Source organism: Balaenoptera borealis (assembly GCF_965194805.1).
Source record: "Balaenoptera borealis genome assembly, chromosome: 4".
In the NCBI taxonomy this organism is placed as follows: Eukaryota; Metazoa; Chordata; class Mammalia; order Artiodactyla; family Balaenopteridae; genus Balaenoptera; species Balaenoptera borealis.
In genome coordinates, this window is record NC_138861.1 from 35,432,679 (window position 1) to 35,452,293 (window position 19,615).

Sequence of the window (19,615 nt, forward strand, 5' to 3'; positions counted from 1 at the left end):
TCATCAGTGGACTTCCATTGTTAGCGGACTTCATCATATTATGATGATCCAGGGTGAGCTGCACACCTTCAGTAAAATGCTCTTCAGTGTTTCCTTCCAAACAGAAGGGTACCATTTGGTAAATTATATCTTCCCTGGCAATAAATGTTAGCCCCATGTCCTGAAACCAGATCTCTTTTAGTTCTTCACAGGAAAATATATCTTACTCATCCCTGCTTATAAAATCGGGTCATTTAAGGTAAAGTACTAACAAAAGTATTAGATGTTTCAATTCAAAGTAACATAATTGTCAGAAAAAATGCCCATATTTTTATGTAAAAGTCTTCTGAGTTGGCTCCCTTCTTCCCACTTAGATTGTTCAGTTTGTCTCAATACTGTAAAAAGCTCGGAATAATTCATTGTTAACATTCTGGTTTTGTTTTGTTTTGTTTTGTTTAATTTGCTAAGAGAGCATAGTATCTCTGGAGCGACAGAGTTTATGAATCTGTACTCATTCATCTTCAGATGTTCCATTTGAAAATGATTTCTCATTTCCTCATGTTTGTCCCCAGCTAATAATTCCTTATAAAATGGAATTAGCCACCGGCATTGTTCATTAATTTTCCCGTAAGATGGTATTGGTTTGCAGACTGTAATGCTGGAAAACAAATATTTTTTTAAAAAGCAAACTCAAGATTTCCTCTGAATTGCACTTTGGAATTTTTCTGTGACCCCTGCAGGCAAATAATCACATTAAAACAAAAGTTCTCCTTCACACATTCAGTTATAAATAGATCCATAGTATGACAGTCTTCCTGCATGAATCAGATTGACATGGAGAACTCCCTACCTGAAGGTTATATATATATATCTACATATCTATATATATTTATATATAAAACACCTAGCCCCCAAAAACTTCTAGCCCCAAACTGTGAAAAGTCTGATTTAGCAACTCAGTTTTCCTTCTCTTCTTTTTACCTCAACCACAATTATTTCACACTACCGGGCAGTTTTTTTTGTTTGTTTTTTGTTTGTTTGTTTGTTTGTTTTTTATTTTTGGCTGTGTTGGGTCTTCGTTTCTGTGCGAGGGCTTTCTGCAGTTGTGGCACGTGGGGGCCACTCTTCATCGCGGTGCGCGGGCCTCTCACTGTCGCGGCCTCTCTTGTTGCGGAGCACAGGCTCCAGACGCACAGGCTCAGTAGTTGTGGCTCACGGGCCTAGCTGCTGCGCGGCATGGCATGTGGGATCTTCCCGGACCAGGGCACGAACCCGTGTCCCCTGCATTGGCAGGCGGATTCCTAACCACTGCGCCACCAGGGAAGCCCCAACCGGGCAGTTTTCATCTGATGCTTAGCCATTAAAGAATGGAGGAGAAAAGTTATCTTTTGCAAACAGTGAATTGCTGAAGATGAGTAAAAGCTGTTGCAGCCGTCATTCCTCTCCCCAATTTCTAATCCCTGGATTTTTTCAAAGAAAGATAACCTCCTCCCCAGCTGACAGCCTCCTTGCCTCCTTCCCAGCTGACAGCCTCCTTGCCTCCTCCCCAGCTGACAGCCTCCTTGCCTCCTTATTCTGCCTACCTTCCCCACAACACACACACACACTCCCAAGGACATCTGCTTTTACTTGCCAGTTTCCCAAAGACAAGATGTTTCCCAGTAGCTGAGTCAGATATTGGCCTTGAAGAGTCTGTCTCAGAAATTTAGCGGTGATCCATTTCACCCAAAAGTTAGGTCAAAATGTATATTATGTTTTAACCATTTGGGACCCACGGATTCCAAGATTAGCTTTAGGTTTGAAGGGGACCTAGGTCAAGCTCACAGAAAATCAACTTTTTAGGGTCTTTCATGTTCCATTGATGAGCCTCACTTGGTTGTCCCCAAATTCTTGTTCTTGCAAATCCTTGCAAACTTGCATCCATTATACAACTTCTAAACCTCACCTGAGTTACCAGGTGCTTTTGTTACAAAACTGATTGGGAGTACAATAATCTAATTTGTTAGGAAAATATCAAGACCTTGAGCATAATTAAAGGTATGAAACCAGAAGCAGGAATTTGGGACATCATATAAAGTCAACTCTGATAGCAACATCATATTTTAATAGCAAAATCATCAGAATATGGAAGTGAATCTGATTAATTAATATGCCCTCCCCCCAATAAAAACCTACCTTATTAATTCAAATTGTAAAAGTAATGTCAAAATTTTTTTTGTAATAGGATCTTCTTTCTTATTCAACTTTTTATTTGATAAAAATTCTTACTATGTAAGAAATAGAAAAAAAAGGTCTTTCAAATCCTTTTAAGTCTACCCTGCATTTTTGTTTTGGCTCGTTTTAATATTTTTTTCATTGAGGGGTAGTATGTCAGCTATTCTGCTTGAGAATATTGAAAGGATATTTTAAAGAAAATTTTTGTATTACAAAATAATCATTGTCTCCAGTAAGTGAGCAAGAAAAAGGCACCAACACATCTGAATATAGAGGCTCTGTTACTGGCATCAATTCATTGCTTGATCATTGCAGAGAGTCAGTCATTTACTGTAGCATATAATGAATGACCTTGGGATAGTAACTAGATTTATTATTTAATCATATATGAGTGACAATACAATAAGAATTGTAAAATGACCCAAACTGGCTCCCGATGGTCTATCTCTTTCCTGATCGCAATTTGTTCTTCTTAGGAAGTTAATAGTACTGTGGGAAAAAAGTGCTGAATAGTAATCAGATGAGCTTGAAAGTACAACATATAGTAACCAGGGAGGCTTGAAAATAGAGTCAATGCAATAACAAGATTAATGCTGTGTTCGTATCAATTCTGTTTCATATGAGCCTTTTAAGACATCCAACACAATGTCATTTCACTTTTACTGCAATTTTTAAATTTTGGTTAAAAAAGAAATGGAAATCCCAAGCCAAAAAATATGTTCTTCTTTCCTTTTGTTTGTTGTCTATATATTTCCCTAGAATACTCATATAGTTCCTAAAAAATTCTTTACCTATATTTTGTCTTTCAAATGCGCTGTTTTTACCATGACACTAAATATTTCTAAGGCGTCCTTTTACATTTTTAAAGGTTTCCTTCAAACTACTGCTGATGAGTTTTGCTTTTACTATGCAAGAAAAGATGGTGGCTTGTGCTTTCCAGATTTTCCAAGAAAACAAATCAGAGGACCAGCATCTAACTACTTGGACCAGATGGAAGAATACGACAAAGTGGAAGAGATCAGCAGGTTCATAAAGATAAATGTTCTTTAATCTTAAAAAAAAAAAAGAAAAAACCCGACAAGTCTTGTGGTTTTAACAATGAGTCAACTGGCTATGCTCATGTCCAGCAGCTATATCCTCCAGATGCTTTTTGTTTTCTTTTTAGTAGTTTGCTTCTCTAAAATCATATTTGCTTAAATGCTTTTAATGCTGAGACTACTAATCTTCTGTTATGAGCTTGGCTTCTCTCTGATTCATGGGAATTTTATGAGTATAGTTTTAAACTTGAATTTTATGATAGTTGTTAGCTTATGGCACTGTGGAAACATTCAGCACAATTATTAGTAGCAAACCAGAGTTTTATAAATAGACCTTAGAACTTTCTCTCTGAATGCCTTTCTGTAAGGTTTAATTATTATGAGTAAAGTCAGTTTTAATTAGAGTCACTGAAAGATGAGATAGTGAGCTTGTGAAATTTTAAAATACATATGTGTTTTGATTCTCTCCTTTACTTCCTAATAGAAGGCTTTTTTGGTTTTTTGTTTTTTGTTTTTTTCATTGAAAAGAATTTAAAAGAATCAGAGTGTGACCTTGGGTTAGCAGCCCTTCGTGATTATCAAAACCGTTGATTCCTAGAGGAAATATATTTTGAAAAGGATGCTAAGTGCATCTCTTACCTCCTTCATCTCAAGAAAAGCTTACTGGTTTTCTTTAATTTGTTTAGAAAGCACAAACACAACTGCTTCTGTATTCAGGAGGTTGTGAGTGGGCTGCGCCAGCCCGTCAGCGCCCTGCATAGTGGGGATGGCTCACACCGTCTCTTCATTCTGGAAAAAGAAGGTTACGTGAAGATACTTACCCCTGAAGGAGAAATTTTCAAGGAGCCTTATTTGGACATTCACAAACTTGTTCAAAGTGGAATAAAGGTTGGCTTTTTAAATTTTATTTATCTTTGCTCTGGCTATGTTAATTTTATTTTAGTGTTCTCCTCACTAAAGGTATTTCTTTGTAATAAAAGAAATAATATAGGAGTAAATAAGGAGACAACATAAGGGAACAATAATTACGGCAACTAAATCGGGACAGTGACATTAAATTTTTAATGTGATTTGGTGACTATTAAGCAGTGCAATCAGATTGATATTTTTGACATGGTTTCCCTATGTAATTTACATACTTAAAATGATTATTGGTTTTATAAAGTATTTGTTTAAATATTGTTTAACAGGCATTAGAATTGTATATCAGCATTTGCTAGCAGAAACAAAGAGGTCTTTGGGTTACTTTGGCAATTGCAAATCATTCTTTTACCGCATCTGTGTTCGAGTCTGTGTCATAAAAAAATGCTACTTATACTGTGATTTCCTTGTACACTATTTTTACAGGTAAGTCAGATATTTTTATCTATAATTAGCCACCTTTATAATATATAAGCACATCTATTGCCTTCTTTCCCACTTCTCCAATTTGAATTCTCATGCTCAAATAATCTAGTAGGTATATAAATAAAATTATTGTCAAGTTTATTTCACAAGAGAGTAACACAGTACAATATTAGCAGTACTAAGCTATAAGGCAAATTGTGGCATTCTAAATTAAGACATTTAACAGCTCATGACCTTTTTAGAATGAAACGAATTACGTATGATTGGGGAAAAACTGGTTATCTTTTTCTAAACTGGAAAAAAAAAATCAAAGGAGGATTTATACTCTGCTACTCATATCGAAATAAGCTCCTCTTTGCTTTGTTAAGCTCTATTCAAAGGTAAGAACGTCAAAACCAGCAGAAACAAATCAGAAAAAAATATAAATATATTCTTCATATCTATCTATTCAATATCTACCACATGAAATAATTAGGGTGACTCAGTTAGAGCACAGAGAATACCTATTGTTGGGACCACCCAGCCTCAAGGCCATGTTATGACAGCATCACCAAGACATACTGCATAAGACAAGTATTTTATGGTACTTGTGGTCCTTTAAGGAAAAGGACTTTGGCACAAAGACACAGATCATTTGGAAAAGCTGTTTAAATCAGTAGTTTCAACTTTCTCCCAATAAAATTTTTCATTACAATTCACAGCAAATATTCCAAAGTCTCTTAAAATAAAGCATTAGTGTTTTGCACATCAGAGTTCAATAAATACATTCTGAAATGTGTTCTGATAACTCATTGCAAGTGGTACCTCATGAGGAAGGAATAAAGATGCAGCAGCAAGTGCATTACTCACTACAAGTGTTTTACTTACCTTGAAAGTTAAACATGCTCTCTATAAAATAAAAAATTGGGGAAAGTAAAGTATTCTAAAAATCATCACCTATAATCCCATCAATTAAAGAATATCACTATTAACATTTTGATATACTTTCTTCCAGTTTTTATATTAAAATTAAATGAATTTTTCCTGACTACAAAAGTAACACAGGTCCATATTAATAAATGTGGAAACACAGAAGAATATGTTTTCTTATAGCTTTTTTCCTAAGAAGTGTTAAAATAAAATTGAAATCAAACCATATATACATCTTTTTAGCCTTCTTTTTTCACCTAACAGTATGTCATGAGTATGTTACCAGATTTGGAAACTTTTCTCAAAAACTTAGTTCTTTATCTTTTTTGAGTGTTCCATTTCCTCATTATGAGATATTTAGGAAGACCCCCAGTATTTTCTTTTTATCATTGTAAATAATGTTATTTATCATTCTTGTATATATTATTTAACCTGATCATGGATGATTTCTTTAAAATTCACTGATAGAAAGAGCATTACTGAGTTGAAGGACATATGCCACAATACACATTGCCAATTTGCTCTAAAATTTAATATATCTTTGGGTATTTGAGAGAATAACACATAGTTTTCAAATACCATTTTACTTAAAATGTTGGTATTAAAAATCTGTGTATGATAAAATGTAGGTGAAAGAAATGGGCTCAGAATACTTGAAAATTTTGTTGTAAGAAGGAAAAAACTGATGTTCTTGTTTCTACTTCAATTTAACTGCCTAAAGAATGCCCTGCTTCTAATTAGAGTTACTTCAGACACCCTCTTCATTTACACCCATTCATTGGGATATGAATGAAAGTTTATCTTCTCTGACTTTGAGACATCTCAACATGCAGTAAAATTATACAGACTCGGTTATGACAGTGCCATGATTCTGCAGTACGTTCTGCAGGCCTCTAGGAATTCTGCAGAACCCTTTTTGGGCTTCCTTTCCTAGGAGAGCTGCAGGGCTTCTGGGGCTTAAAATAAACTTCAGAATCCATTCTTCTACATACGTATTGATAGAATACATATTTCTAAATTAAAGACATATTTCAAAGTGTATATTTTGGATTCCCTTAGTATTTGGCACTAGTGATATCAATAAGATAGGAATCTATCACATGGATATTTGAGTGTATACTGATAAGGGAGTAACAAGACCACATCCTTATCACTTCGAGTAGCTTATACAACAACTGGCCTTTATCTCAGTCTCCAAGGAACTCCTGTCACAAGTCACAGATTGGAAGTGTTAGAAGTGGCTACTGTTGGTTTGATGGGGCAGGTGCCAACACATTCATGAGTCGGTTAGGATTATGCCATTGATTTTTGTGGTATGCCCCTCAGAGACTTCTGCAGTGAAAACATTATCACAGTTACTTCACAGTCATTTTTCAGGCTTCTTGATATGTGAATAGCTAGTTGTTCATGTTAGTGTACAGTTAGTATATTCTGTTTGTCAATGATCATTCTGCATTAATAATGCAAATAGGAATTTTCATAAATTATTATGCATTATCACTTCTCTAGTCCTTTAGTTTTAAAAATCCTAAGAGAGGGAATAAAGCTGTTTTAACAGACCAAAGTATTGATTGCAATTTTCAAATCACAGAATTAATAATGTATATGAAACCCAACCTTGGTATGTTTGAAATAAATACAGGACAAACCACAGTGATGATCCCCCCATGATATTAATTAATGACCAGTATGAGTATATTAAATCAGACATAAAGAGGAATTCTTGATTATAAGAATTTCTAAAAGCTAGCGCTGGCTATAAGGGAATTTGGAATTCCTTTTCTGCTAATTGTCAATTAAGAATTGACAGGGATATCTGTCACCTGGTTAAGGACTGGCCTTTTTTGTGGCAAAAAGCTGGACTTGGTTGATCTCCTTAAATCCCTACCAGCCCTGATTCTGATACCACCAGCAAAGAGCCAGTCATTTGGGGAACTTGGAAAACTCCTCCCTAAATGGGTCCTGACTGAAGCTAAAAATATGGCATCTGGTTTTTATCTAACACCCAGACTGTAGGAGATTTCGGTACCCTGTGAGTGTAACTAAGTTGCACCGAGCAAAAGTTATGTGCAAAAATGCAAAGCACCCGCTAAAGAATTGACTTCTTTCTGCTATAGGAAATAAATTGTGGAGTTGGATTAATGGAGTAAACTCTATGCCATATGAATTTAAACTGCCATTTAGGAAGAGGTGATTCCATTCACAACAGCTCAAATCCTAGAAGACCGAGCTTTGTGAAATTGCCAAGAGTAAGTCAAAAATAGGTTTTAAAACTAGATAGTGGTTTGCTAGATCTTTGGTGGTAGTGCATTGTACAAGCTGACCACTCATACTGATGCTATGAAGAATGGCTCAAGTGTCCAACTGGTGAGCAAACTTTAAGATCTTCATTTTGTGTGTCTAGTGTCGGGGGGAGGGCATATACCTTGTTTGTTGCTGATATTGTTTTGCCCAAAGAGGGAAATTCCAAGATCCTGGTGATTTGAAATCTTTAAATTGAGCTTATATCTGAATTACTAGTCAGAACTTCTGGAAGTACTAGAACCAGCCTCATCTACTTGAAGTCCTTGGGGATGATGGACCAGTGGTTTTCAAAAATGGCTGCAGAGTAGAACCGCCTGGGAGCTTTAGAAAATTCTACTGCCCAAATTAAATCAGAATATTTAGAGTTAGGACTCAGGCATTGGTACATTTTTAAAGCTTTTACAGGTAATTTCAGAGGCACTGGTCTAGACTGAGCCAGACCCCTGGATCAGTTGAATAAGGAATGAGACACATTTTCTCTGCCCATCCATGGCCAGGTCATATTACTGAAATGACCACTGGGAGCAAACGGTTGGATGCCAGTTGTCATTGTCCTGTACCTTCTGTCACTTACCTGACCTACACATATTACTTGCCCACTCTGAGTGAGGAGATGAGCAGTTAACTCTGTCAGCATCGTAAGATTCTTGATAGACAGTTTCGGAAAATGACATTTAGAAATCTCAACAATTCATTCTAATTGGACAATTGCTTTACCTATTACATTTTCCTATTTTTGTTCCTTTTGGGAATTTGGTATTCAGCTAGTTGGCAAAACTGTTCTCATTCCTGTTCCTAAAATATGTAGTTTGCTATTATATCTGAAAACCCTTGTTACACCAGAAGTTACTCTAGTCAAATCTTACCAAACTTCCCCTGACCACCAAGGATCTGAAAGTCAGCCTTAGCTTTGCATGTGTGTGGCAGTTAAGACAAGCCTGCGCCTGTCACCTACAGGGTGGACCGCCCCCCCCCCCCAGGGAAGCCGACACACACCGTTCTCTGCACCCCAGTTCTCGGGGACAGTCAGAGAACCAAGAGGCTCGCATCCACAGCAGACAGAGCTAAAGACTTGTCGATCATTGGAACAAGTGTGCCTGGGCTCCTGTCCCTCTCTATCTGCTTGGATCCTCATTTCAAAAGATGCTTTTCGAAACAGTCCTTTTACCGAGGGAGGAGAGGACGTAAGGCTGAAAGCTGCTGATTGTCCGGGTGACTGAGCCCATTGACGCTGGGGCTCTTGAGAGACAGTGGCCCAGGTGCCCAGGAGCCACAAGAGCATGTGGAGGAGGACGCAGTGTGTGCCGGGGCAGGACCCGGAGGGGAAGCCTCTGATTTCACATGCTTGTAAATCACATGCATAATTATGAGCAGCAAAAGTTCAGTGAAATCCATTGCTCATCATCCCATTGGGATTGATGTCCTACTTTGCTGAAGTTTGTCAGAGACCCTTCCTTTTACGTTTTCCTCTATCCTTAACTGGTGATCTTATGGCAGCCCATGCAATGTTAGTGTATTTTTTTTCAAGTGAAATGAGTCAGAACATAAATGAGAAGCAATTTACTTTTCAAAACTGATGTTGGAAACATAGCACGCGTGTGTGCACACACGTACACGTGTATATGGCAGTGATTGGGTCCCATATCAAATGCTTCCTCAGGAATATTGTTAGAACTCCCCTTTAAAGCATGCTTTAGGTTGAAAGAAAGTGTGTGTTCGGTTGAAAGAAAACAGCAATATATTTAATATATTTGATAAATATTACAATAGAAGAGTCGCCATTCTGCAATTTTTTGTATATGTGATATTTTTAAAGTTGGTGACCTATCAAACTACTGCATTAGAATTTATTAAATCTCATCTGAAAGAGAATTGCTGTAGTGGTAGAAATAACCATTGGATAATTTCATTCTAAAAGTGGTAGAAAGTTAATTGAAGAGTCTTCCCTCAGATAAAAACTTTTAAATGCCTTCTTTTGGGGGGAGTTTAACATTCTGGTTCCAAACCATTAAAATATAGATCCGCAAGTAAAATTTTTTACTGCGTTTTTTTTTTTAATATATATCAAGGTAGTAATGATGTGGCATTAAACCCAACTTTATTTTATTGAGAGTTGCTGATCCTACATCAGAATGCCCTGTACTCTGAGATAAATGTTGTTTTCAATTTTTAAATAAGTCTAATCTCATTTTAAATCTAATACAAAAGTCCACAGAGAAATAATATTTTGTCCCTTGGTCATGTGAAATAATCTCAGTGTAATTTCATTTGGTTAAGTTAATTTCATTTCTGGTGCTCTTTTTTATTTTGGCATTTGCAATTCTATTGATAAAGCATTTTAATAAATGTCAATGGACATCGATATGGTGTATGCCAGTATAAACTGGTTTAATCTATAAAGTACTCTCCAGCATGCATCATGTTTTTTTTACTGAAGTCAAAACTGCAGTATGCAGGGTCCCTCCAGTTGAGTAAAGAAAAACCTGCTTTCTCCTACATTTCAGGTCCTGTAAGTCACAGCTGAGGTGAGGAAAGCTTTTACATGAATGTCTTTATATTTATCTAAGACTTGAAGGGCAAAGGAAATAGAGCCTATAAATCTCAGAAGTCCTATGGTAATCATTTAAAACAAGTGAAAAACCAAGAAATCTGGACCCTAGAGGAGGTCACTGCCATCTTTCAAAAGCATCTGTCTGGACGTGGAAGCCACCACCTCGCTGTATCTGACTAGAAAGAGAACAGAGAAGGGCTGCTGGTGATATCAGTTGGCACGATTTTCCAGTGGCTCTATTATCTAATGAAAAGGAAATCACAGGTGTCCCAAAACTGCCTCTAAATAGTAGAAGGTAGCACAGTACTACCTTTTAGAGACAGGCAATAGCTTTTCTTTCCCAGTACTAAAGATAGTCTTCAAGCCAGCCATGCTGTTAGCAAGGATACAGTAAGTCCCCTACATATGAACGAGTCCTGTTCCGAGAGCGCGTTCATTAAGTCCAATTTGTTCTTAAGTCCAACAGAGTTAGCCTAGGTACCCAAATAACACAATCAGCTCTATATACTGTACTGTAATTGGTTTATAATACTTTTCACACAAATAACACATAAAAACAAACACAAAAAATAAAGAAAACATTTCTAATCTTACAATACAATACCTTGAAAAGTACAGTAGTACAGTACAACAGCTGGCATACAGGGGCTGGCATCAAGTGAACAGGCAAGAAGAGTTACTGACTGGAGGAGGGAGAGGAGGTGGGAGATGGTAGAGCTGAAGGATCGTCAGCAATAGGAGATGGAGGGCAGGCTGCAATTTCACTCACACCTGACGTTGATGGAACGCATGTTTGCATCTTTCAAAATTCGCAGCTTGAAGTTTCATATGTAGGGGACTTAACCGTACTCTAGTCTTCTCTCTTACTAATCATAACCACCATTCTTTTAAGCACTTACTTTGCTAAGCCATTACATAGAGTACCCCCATAATCCTTCTGGTAACCCTGTGAGGCAGGTATGCATATCCCATTTCACAGATGAAGAGACTGAGACCCAGAAGTTAAGGAAAGTGCCCGAGAGAACACCACAGAGCCAGTAGCAGAGCCGGATTTGCAAGGCAGTTGTCAGACGCCGTGCTGTCAACCACGGTGCCGTGCTGCACTGTGCTTTTGATCGGCAGCCACTGCACAGGAGGAAAGATTGGGTAGCACGTTTAAGAAGCAGAGATGGGTGACGGTTGGTGTAGACATGCTCAGTGCTGCTCGTCCTGGCTCACAGGACAGTGGGGAGGCTGAGGGCCTAGATCTAACGTCAAGCATACAGACTTGGGTGTTAAGTCACTGCATTCATACCATGTGTTGGTTGTTTGACTCTGGACAAGTTATTTAACCTCTAGGCTTGGTTTCTTCATCTGTAGAATAGAGATGACAAAAGGTTGCACCTACGACTTTACGTGTACAATCTCACATGAATCCGAAGTACTTTATAAGCATTAGCTGTTATCATCATCTATTACACTAACATGAAAAGAAGAGGAAGGAAAGAAAGGAAAAGGTGCCCAGCCCTTAGAATGACTTACAAGCTCCTGTGGCCACAGTTAACTATACTCTGTAGTATTTAACAGTCCCCCCTCAAATGGGATTGGATGACAATTTATGGAAATTCCATGATAGTGTTTGCACCAAAATTATATGGCAGTCTTATGGAAACAAAGTTATACTGATGTATGTATGTGGGTTTTCTTCCATTCAAAAAGATAAACCTAGAATATATTTTTTATCAAAATGCATAACTGAAAAAAAAATGTATAACTGGAGGAAGAGAACATCTTCATTTTTAGATCATCACCTCTTGGCATTAGGTGTAGGGCGTTGCTACTTACCTCATTATGCAAAACCCCCCAGGTCTGGAGTTTCTCAGAGCACATGCCTGACGATGATCAAGCACAAAGCAGCTGACCCATGAGTACGGCAGCAAGCTTCCTCAGCATTTCCTTGCTTTCAGAGTAGTTTTTCTCAACCTGGATATTATAGTAATGTAGGTCTTTTTGTGTGTTTATTTTGGAACATGGTTTGTGTCACTCTGCCATAGAGTTAATAAGTTGTAGGATTTGCAAAGGAAATATACTGAGACTGAAAACTAAGAAAGCACATATTTTTGCCCACCAGCAACAATTGCTCAAAGCACAGATTAAGAATCTCAGGATTTGGGAGGGGAGCAATTGGGCAAAGTTGCTGTGAAATTAACATGTAATGTCATGATACAAAGAGTGTATTACTCAACAAAATATTTTTGTAAAAGAAGCAGATGAGGTCAGGGAAGAGAGAAGTTTAAAGGAAGGTTTCAGAATTAAACAACATAACAGACATCGGTTAATTTATCATGAAATGTGCTAGAGGTCAGGTGCGAGAATATATAAATGAAATGATCTCAGCTACCTCCCTCTCAGACCCCAGGCTGCAGTAGACCCTTTTCCTATCACATCAACTCAGTATTTTACAGAAAGCTTCCTAAATCTGTAAGCATGTTTGCTCCTTGATTTGTCTTCTTACCTAAGACCAATTTTGGGAGTTTGTTTATGTAGCATTTGCCTTTTAACAGACCTTTCATCTTGACATTTATATACTAAATATATATAGAGATTTATGTATATAATATATAATACTTATGTAAAATAAATATGTACGTAAATATGTTATCAATTACTATAATACATTTTAATTTATTTGTTGGTAGTATTCGCCAATTGACATTTAGTTTTGTTTTGTTTTGTTTTTAAAGTCTGAAAGTCTGCAATTATGTTGAACTATCATAATATCAAAGTGGCCAGACTGAGGACATTTTGAAAAACTGGGTCACTGACTAGAAATTAAAATCATCTTTGGAAATGCTATTTATTGAGACCATTCTGTAATGTGTTATAATGAGAAAAGTTCAAGAACATCTTTTTCTAAATCATGTCATTTTCTGTCCCAGCTTGTCTTTGTGATACTAGGTGACAATACATATGGCCACAGTGGCTTTCAGGAATTACCATCCAAAAAGAGTAAAATTTGACTCTTTTTCCTAGTGAATTTTCATTTTACTCTATCTGGGCATGTTGTATACAACTAACTTTAAATTCATCCATTTACTCATTTTAAAATGTTGTGCAGTTCCACAGGCCTAAATTTCAAATCACAGAAAATCTGTAAAAAATAATTATTTGTTTAAGACAAAAAATATGAGCTAATTATTCTATCATACATATATGTAGTAACACAAAAACAGAAAAAGAGAACATCAATAAATTTGATCTAAACTAATACCATGATTGCTTGCGGTTGACATTATATTTAATCTGCTTGTAAAACTGAACCCAATAAGCTGAAACTAATATAAAAATAAAGCATGATGACAAGGGATCTTAAAGGTTTATATATTGTCACAAAATTCTTGAGAAAAGAATATTCCTTCCAAATATTCAAATATTGAATATTCTGGCTTTCTCTTTAAGAGTAACTAAATTCTGTACTTTAAAAAAAAAATTCTAATAAGCTGTTTCCAAACCAACCTCTTATCCTAAAGCACCTTTGATCCAAATGGATCACACAGTTAAATAAAATGACATCTGTCCTCAGGCTATTTCTAGATAGGGAAAACACATCTGTTCTAAGAACTCTTAGCCAACAGTTTGAAAGTGTTCAGAAAAATTCTTTAAAAAAAGAAAAGACTATGTACAGAGAGCGGAGGGAAGATGCTTGAGGTTGGAAAAAATTAGGACAGCACTAACCCTTAAGAGGATAAAAAGATAACCGAATTTAATTCCCATTGAATTCTTAGCCTTTCTATGCAAGATTTGGTGATGAGATTCCCACAGTGCAAACATCTTTGTGGATGGATGTGAACACACCTGTTCAGGAAAAGGGAAACAAAACTTAAACTGACTCCCTTCCCACACAGGTCACCAAACATCTGTCATAAGTTATCAATTAAGAGCCTAGACTGGACTCAAGCCTGTGACCTGAGGTTGAAAAAGCCACGTAGCTCATTCTGTCTCTTACCTAGTCTGTGGTTTTACCCTGTACCACTGGTAAAGCTTCTGTTGAAATCTCCAGGGGTTTGGAAGACCAGGTTGACCCCGTGACATTAATAATGTATTTACGCCCAGGGTTTCCACGCACACCACCCTGGGGCTGATCTTAGTTAGGATTTTGTGACTTGCAGTAACGTAGGCAGCTCCAAAAAGATTTACCCAATAGTTGGCATAGTTCTTTAATTGCATAAGTTCCTTAATTGCAACCTAAAGACAATGTCTTCTTGTCCAAGGAAGGTTGTGTGTGTGTGTGCGTGTGTGTGTTTATTTTAAGATTTTGACTTTGATTAAATGTCAATACATATAAAACTTCTGCATAAAAGCAGAGAAATGAAACAAAGAAAGAAAAACACCCAAAAAGGGCTTATGGGCATGACTAACTAGGTGAGCTCCTTCCCTTGTAATTATTAAAACTTTGGGCGACAGCAACACATTGTCAATGCTTTTGATCCCTCTTGTGTCTCTTTCCTGTAATATCCCACCTCAGTTGGATACGTGTGAGAACTAATCTCTGAGTGGCTATGGCGCTTATCCACGGAGTCTGCCAGTGGTTGTGTGATTTGGAGCAATCTGCTTAACCTTCTGTGATTCTCTATGTCCTCATCTTCGAAATCAGAGGACTAGGCTAAATGATACCTTAGGTCTTTTCTAGCTCTAAAATTCTGCGAAATAGAAAGCAGTGCAAGTCTCCAACATTTTCCAAGAAAATTATGGTAAAGAGAAGTGGTCATTGTGGCTCAGGCATTGGCAACTCCACCATTGCTCAGGCTCAGAGGGCATGGGGCTCACTTTGCTTTATTCTGATTTTTTTTCCTTTGCACTGATACAGAAACACAGGCAGTGTCTCCCAGTGCAGAGCCCACTGGGCACCCTACCACACTGACAGATAGGTGCACTCACCTTTCCGGAAGGTCACCATCACTCCAGCTAATTTTTAAAAGCTGCGTAACTCAGCATGAAGTGAGACTTCAGGTTTCAGTTAATGGAAGCATGATGTCTTTAATGTGTAGGGATAACAGGGTGGTAAGTTTTCAAACCTGGGTTCGAAGGTAAAGATACACCATGACCTTGAAGTGGGCAGTACTTGGTGTGCTGGGGAGGACACACTGTGGAGCTGAGTGACGGAAGAGGAGAGTCATCATAGGAGATAAGATTGCAGAGCACCTATGTGGTGCTGGCGGGGTGGAAGGTGTACATCAGATAATGCAGGGTCTTACATGCTCTCCTAAGGTCTTTGGCTTTTCCTGTGAGTGAAAGGGGGAATCACTGGAGGATTTTGAACAGAAGACTGACATGGTCTGACATAGGCCTTTTTTTTATATATATATATAAATTTATCTATTTTATTTATTTATTTTTGGCTGCGTTGGGTCTTCGTTGCTGTGCGCGGGCTTTCTCTAGCTGCAACGAGCAGTGGCCACTCTTTGTTGCGGTGCGCGGGCCTCTCATTGGTGGTGCAGTGGTTAAGAATCCGCCTGCCAATGCAGGCGACACGGGTTCAAGTCCTGGTCCGGGAAGATCCCACATTGCCGCGGAGCAACTAAGCCCGTGCGCCACAACTACTGAGCCTGCGCTCTGGAGCCCGTGAGCCACAACTACTGAGCCTGTGAGCCACAACTACTGAAGCCCGTGCGCCTAGAGCCCATGCTCCGCAACAAGAGAAGCTGCCGCAATGACTTAAGCCTTTTAAAACAAGACCAATAGCGGCGGTGTAGAGATAGCCGGCGAGGCGGGGCAGGAGTGGAAGGAGGGACACAGGGGAGAATATCGACTCCTGGTACTAGTTCTGCTCCGAAAGTGCTTTGTGCCAACGGGCAAGTCATTGACCACTTGAGCCTCAATTTTTCTCTGTAAAATGAGCGAATCAGGAATAGCTGAGCTTCCTTTCATTTCCAACTTTCAGTGCGTCAACACTTGGAGAAATATTTAGAAATTTACCCTATTAAAGGTAAGCATTTTTACACATGGTGTTTACCAAATGTATACATTCTTTCCCATAGTTTTAAAGTGCAGATTTTAAAACTCAGTACATTAACAACATAGGACATTTAATTGGTTCCGGTGAAAGGTTGTGAATTACAGGAAAATATCAGTTATGGTATTTAATATAAAGAAGAGGGCTCACTCTATACCAGTCGTAAATGTTAATTCATGAAAATGGTAACCACAACTAAAGACTATCTGTGTACTCACACACACGTTCCTCCTCGGGAAATGTACATTTACATAGAGGAAGGGGGTCAGGTGATTATTTTTTAAAAGGGTAATTATGATTGGATTTAGTATATAAGAGGCCAAAATCCAGGTATCCTTAAAGTCAGAGAATATTAAAATAATGATGGAATACAGAACTATGGCCTTCTAATAAGGAGGATACACAAATATTATTGTAAGGAATTTCTAACTATTTAAATTATAAAACAATTACCTAAAAAATAAAAATAAAATAAATAAAATAAAATAATGACTTGACTTCTAAAATATCCATAATTCACTCTCCAAAGTAGAATATTCCCAGATATAGTCAGTGAGTTTCTTTTTTGTTTATGCCAATGGAACCTTATTTAACTAATCAGTCTTTCGTGCTGTAAATTAAGCTGGTAAAAAACAAAAAACAAAAAAAAACTGGCTCCTTTTCTACCTGAGTGTGAATCTACAAAAGTTAATTTGGTTGTGCACAGAGTAACTAGATGTGAAAAATTGAAAAGGGAAAGAGGGTACGCTCCATCATTTTACTTGCACGTGTAAGGATTTCAGTGCTCTGTGTTTCCTTGAACGAAATCCCATGGTGCCAATTAACCTAACGTATTCCAAAACAATTCTCTGTTTAGAAAGAATAATTTTCATTGTGGGTGTTCCTTGAAATCGTATGCCTCATCCCCTGTTATTACCAAGATGTGTGCTGGGCGATTCAAAGTACCAGCTTCACTTCCACGCACTGTATAGATTAGAGCTGTATCCCACACACAGTGTCAGATAATCTGTTTTAATTTTGTCCAATGCACACATATTTTCACCTTTAGTAATTATTTTAATGTGGAAAATCCCTCTCTACCTAGTATGAAACCAAATATTTCATGTCAAAATTATCAAAAACAAAGCAGGAGATTTGTTTTAATCGGGAAATCGCTTTTTCTTGCAAAAACTTTGCAATAAGTCAGCTTTCCTGGCTTGGTTTAAATAGCATCTTCATTTTTCTTTGAAATAACGTGAATACATTTTTCCTCCAGCGTGAGACAAAACTGGACTAGAAAAGGATTTAACTAACTTGGTAAATACATTCTCCATTTTATTAGGCTGTATTGTCTATTTGGATTTCTGGAGTATTTGTTTTAAACCTAATAAATCAATTAACCAGTATTCATTCTAAGATTTAATTTGGTGAATAGAATATATGTGCTTTTCATCAGGGCACACATCATTTTTAAGTCTGAAACCACCACACACAAAGGATTTAATTCTGACAGACATTTGTTCTCAGCATAAATACTTTAGGGCCAATAGTTGTCCCCTCTTAATCATGCTTCTTAAAAGTGAATTCCAGAAGACTTGAGGCCCCAAATGACCCCTGGTAAGGTGAGTTGTCAGTAAATTACTTTTATGATGTGCCCTAGGGAAGCAAGTCTGCTAGAAACTTGGTAGGGAGCTGGCCCCCTCTTGCCTGTAGGGGGATGACCTTTAACTTTATCTAACCTTTGCATTTCTAATTCTAAATTTCTAGGAGGCATTTAGTCACATTGTTGGATATCTTATGAAAAGGGAGGCCTCTCCTGTGCCCATAAGATAGTGTTGACCACACATTTGTTGCTAAACTTCCCAATGAAGCAGGCCAGGACGCTTTTTTATTTCTACAATTGACTTTAAATACCAAACATTTAATGAGTTGAAATATAAATGAGTTCAAAACGGACTCATAGTTAAATTATGACTGCCTTGGGAAACACTGTAGAAAATTTAATCCCTGTAATTTTGCTAATTTGAATTTATCGTGGCACTTGAAAATTTATAAGAGCCATTAAGGATGATTGAAGATATTGCATCAGAATATATTTTTTTTTCACGATCTATTTAGTTATTGAAAACAAGTCTTGTCAATTTTTGTGTTGTCTCCATTATGAGAAAGTTTTTATTGTGCTTTGGGGGGATAATTACATCAAAATGATCAAATGTAGGAATTAAGATTCAGTTTTAGATGAAAAAATATATATCCTTCTTTGGCTGTCTTATACTGAAAACATTGGAAAATAATGCTCTTTTACAGGATATAAAATACAAAGTGATCATTAATTTCTTGTTAATGATCAGGGCATAAGTTAGGTAGACCCAGATGTCTATGTTTTAGTTCTGTGAATGTCTAATTTTTCTTCTTTTCCCATTAGTTTTGGATGACATTGAAGAGACCAGTATTTTTAATTCTTTCCTGAAGCAAAGTACTTCATTGCTCAGTTTTATTGTTTATAAGTGTATTATATATACATGTAAGTATGTATGTATATACATACACACATATATAATAGAACACTGTGTGGCTGAATGAAATATTGCTAAAGATAAGCTTTTTCCAAAAAATTATACACCTAATTTTTAATCAGACAATGTTTAGGTATTTAAATACATAGACTAAATGTAGAATATTTCTATAATCTCTCTGACTTATATGTCAGATTGTAACATAAGCAAAGCCAAGTGGTCTAAGCTTTGTATGTGATGTCAGCCCTTCGAGGAGTCCAGCGATATGCAGTCGTAGAAGCAATTAGTGTAACTTCAGTAGTTTTTTAGTGGGGAAGGAAAGAGATCAGCAAATTCTTTCCTGTAAACCAAAGGTTCTGGCTCAAGAGCATATATAAACAAGATGTAAGTTTTAAATATAGTTTAAATGCCACCCAGGAGAAAAACTCAGTGGTAAAGAAGTTGTCAAGAGACAGGGAGCAGTCTTTAAATGGTGAAGAAAATATTAAACCGGTGACAATACTTTAGGAATACATAGGCACGTGCTTCCAAAAACTGCAGCATGGAAGGTCCTCTTCCTCCTACCCCACCCCAGTTGTTTATCTTTGGATGTGGGAGGAGTAGCAACAGTAAAGTAACAGTCAAGCAGGATGTAGATGTAACTTGTTGATAACCCTAAGAAGAGTTTAGCTGAGAAAACGGCCATCAAACTCACAATTTTGAAATGAATTTGAAAGCAATAGTTAGAATACAATAAATGGCACATTATGACACTAAAATTCAAACTATCTTAGGCTGTTTGCTTGTT

The 19,615-nt window shown here is 37.2% G+C and overlaps 1 protein-coding gene across 4 annotated transcripts in view; it reads left to right on the forward strand.

The window, feature by feature from the left end:
- HHIP (hedgehog interacting protein) overlaps window positions 1-19,615 on the forward strand; it is a 95,919-nt gene that overhangs the window by 10,028 nt on the left and 66,276 nt on the right. For all 4 annotated transcript variants that reach the window (XM_082390023.1, XM_082390024.1, XM_082390025.1 and 1 more), the window contains exons 3-4: window positions 3,062-3,218; window positions 3,917-4,118. In XM_082390023.1, coding sequence (XP_082246149.1) covers window positions 3,062-3,218; window positions 3,917-4,118 — 359 coding nt within the window. The remainder of the gene's footprint in view (window positions 1-3,061; window positions 3,219-3,916; window positions 4,119-19,615) is intronic.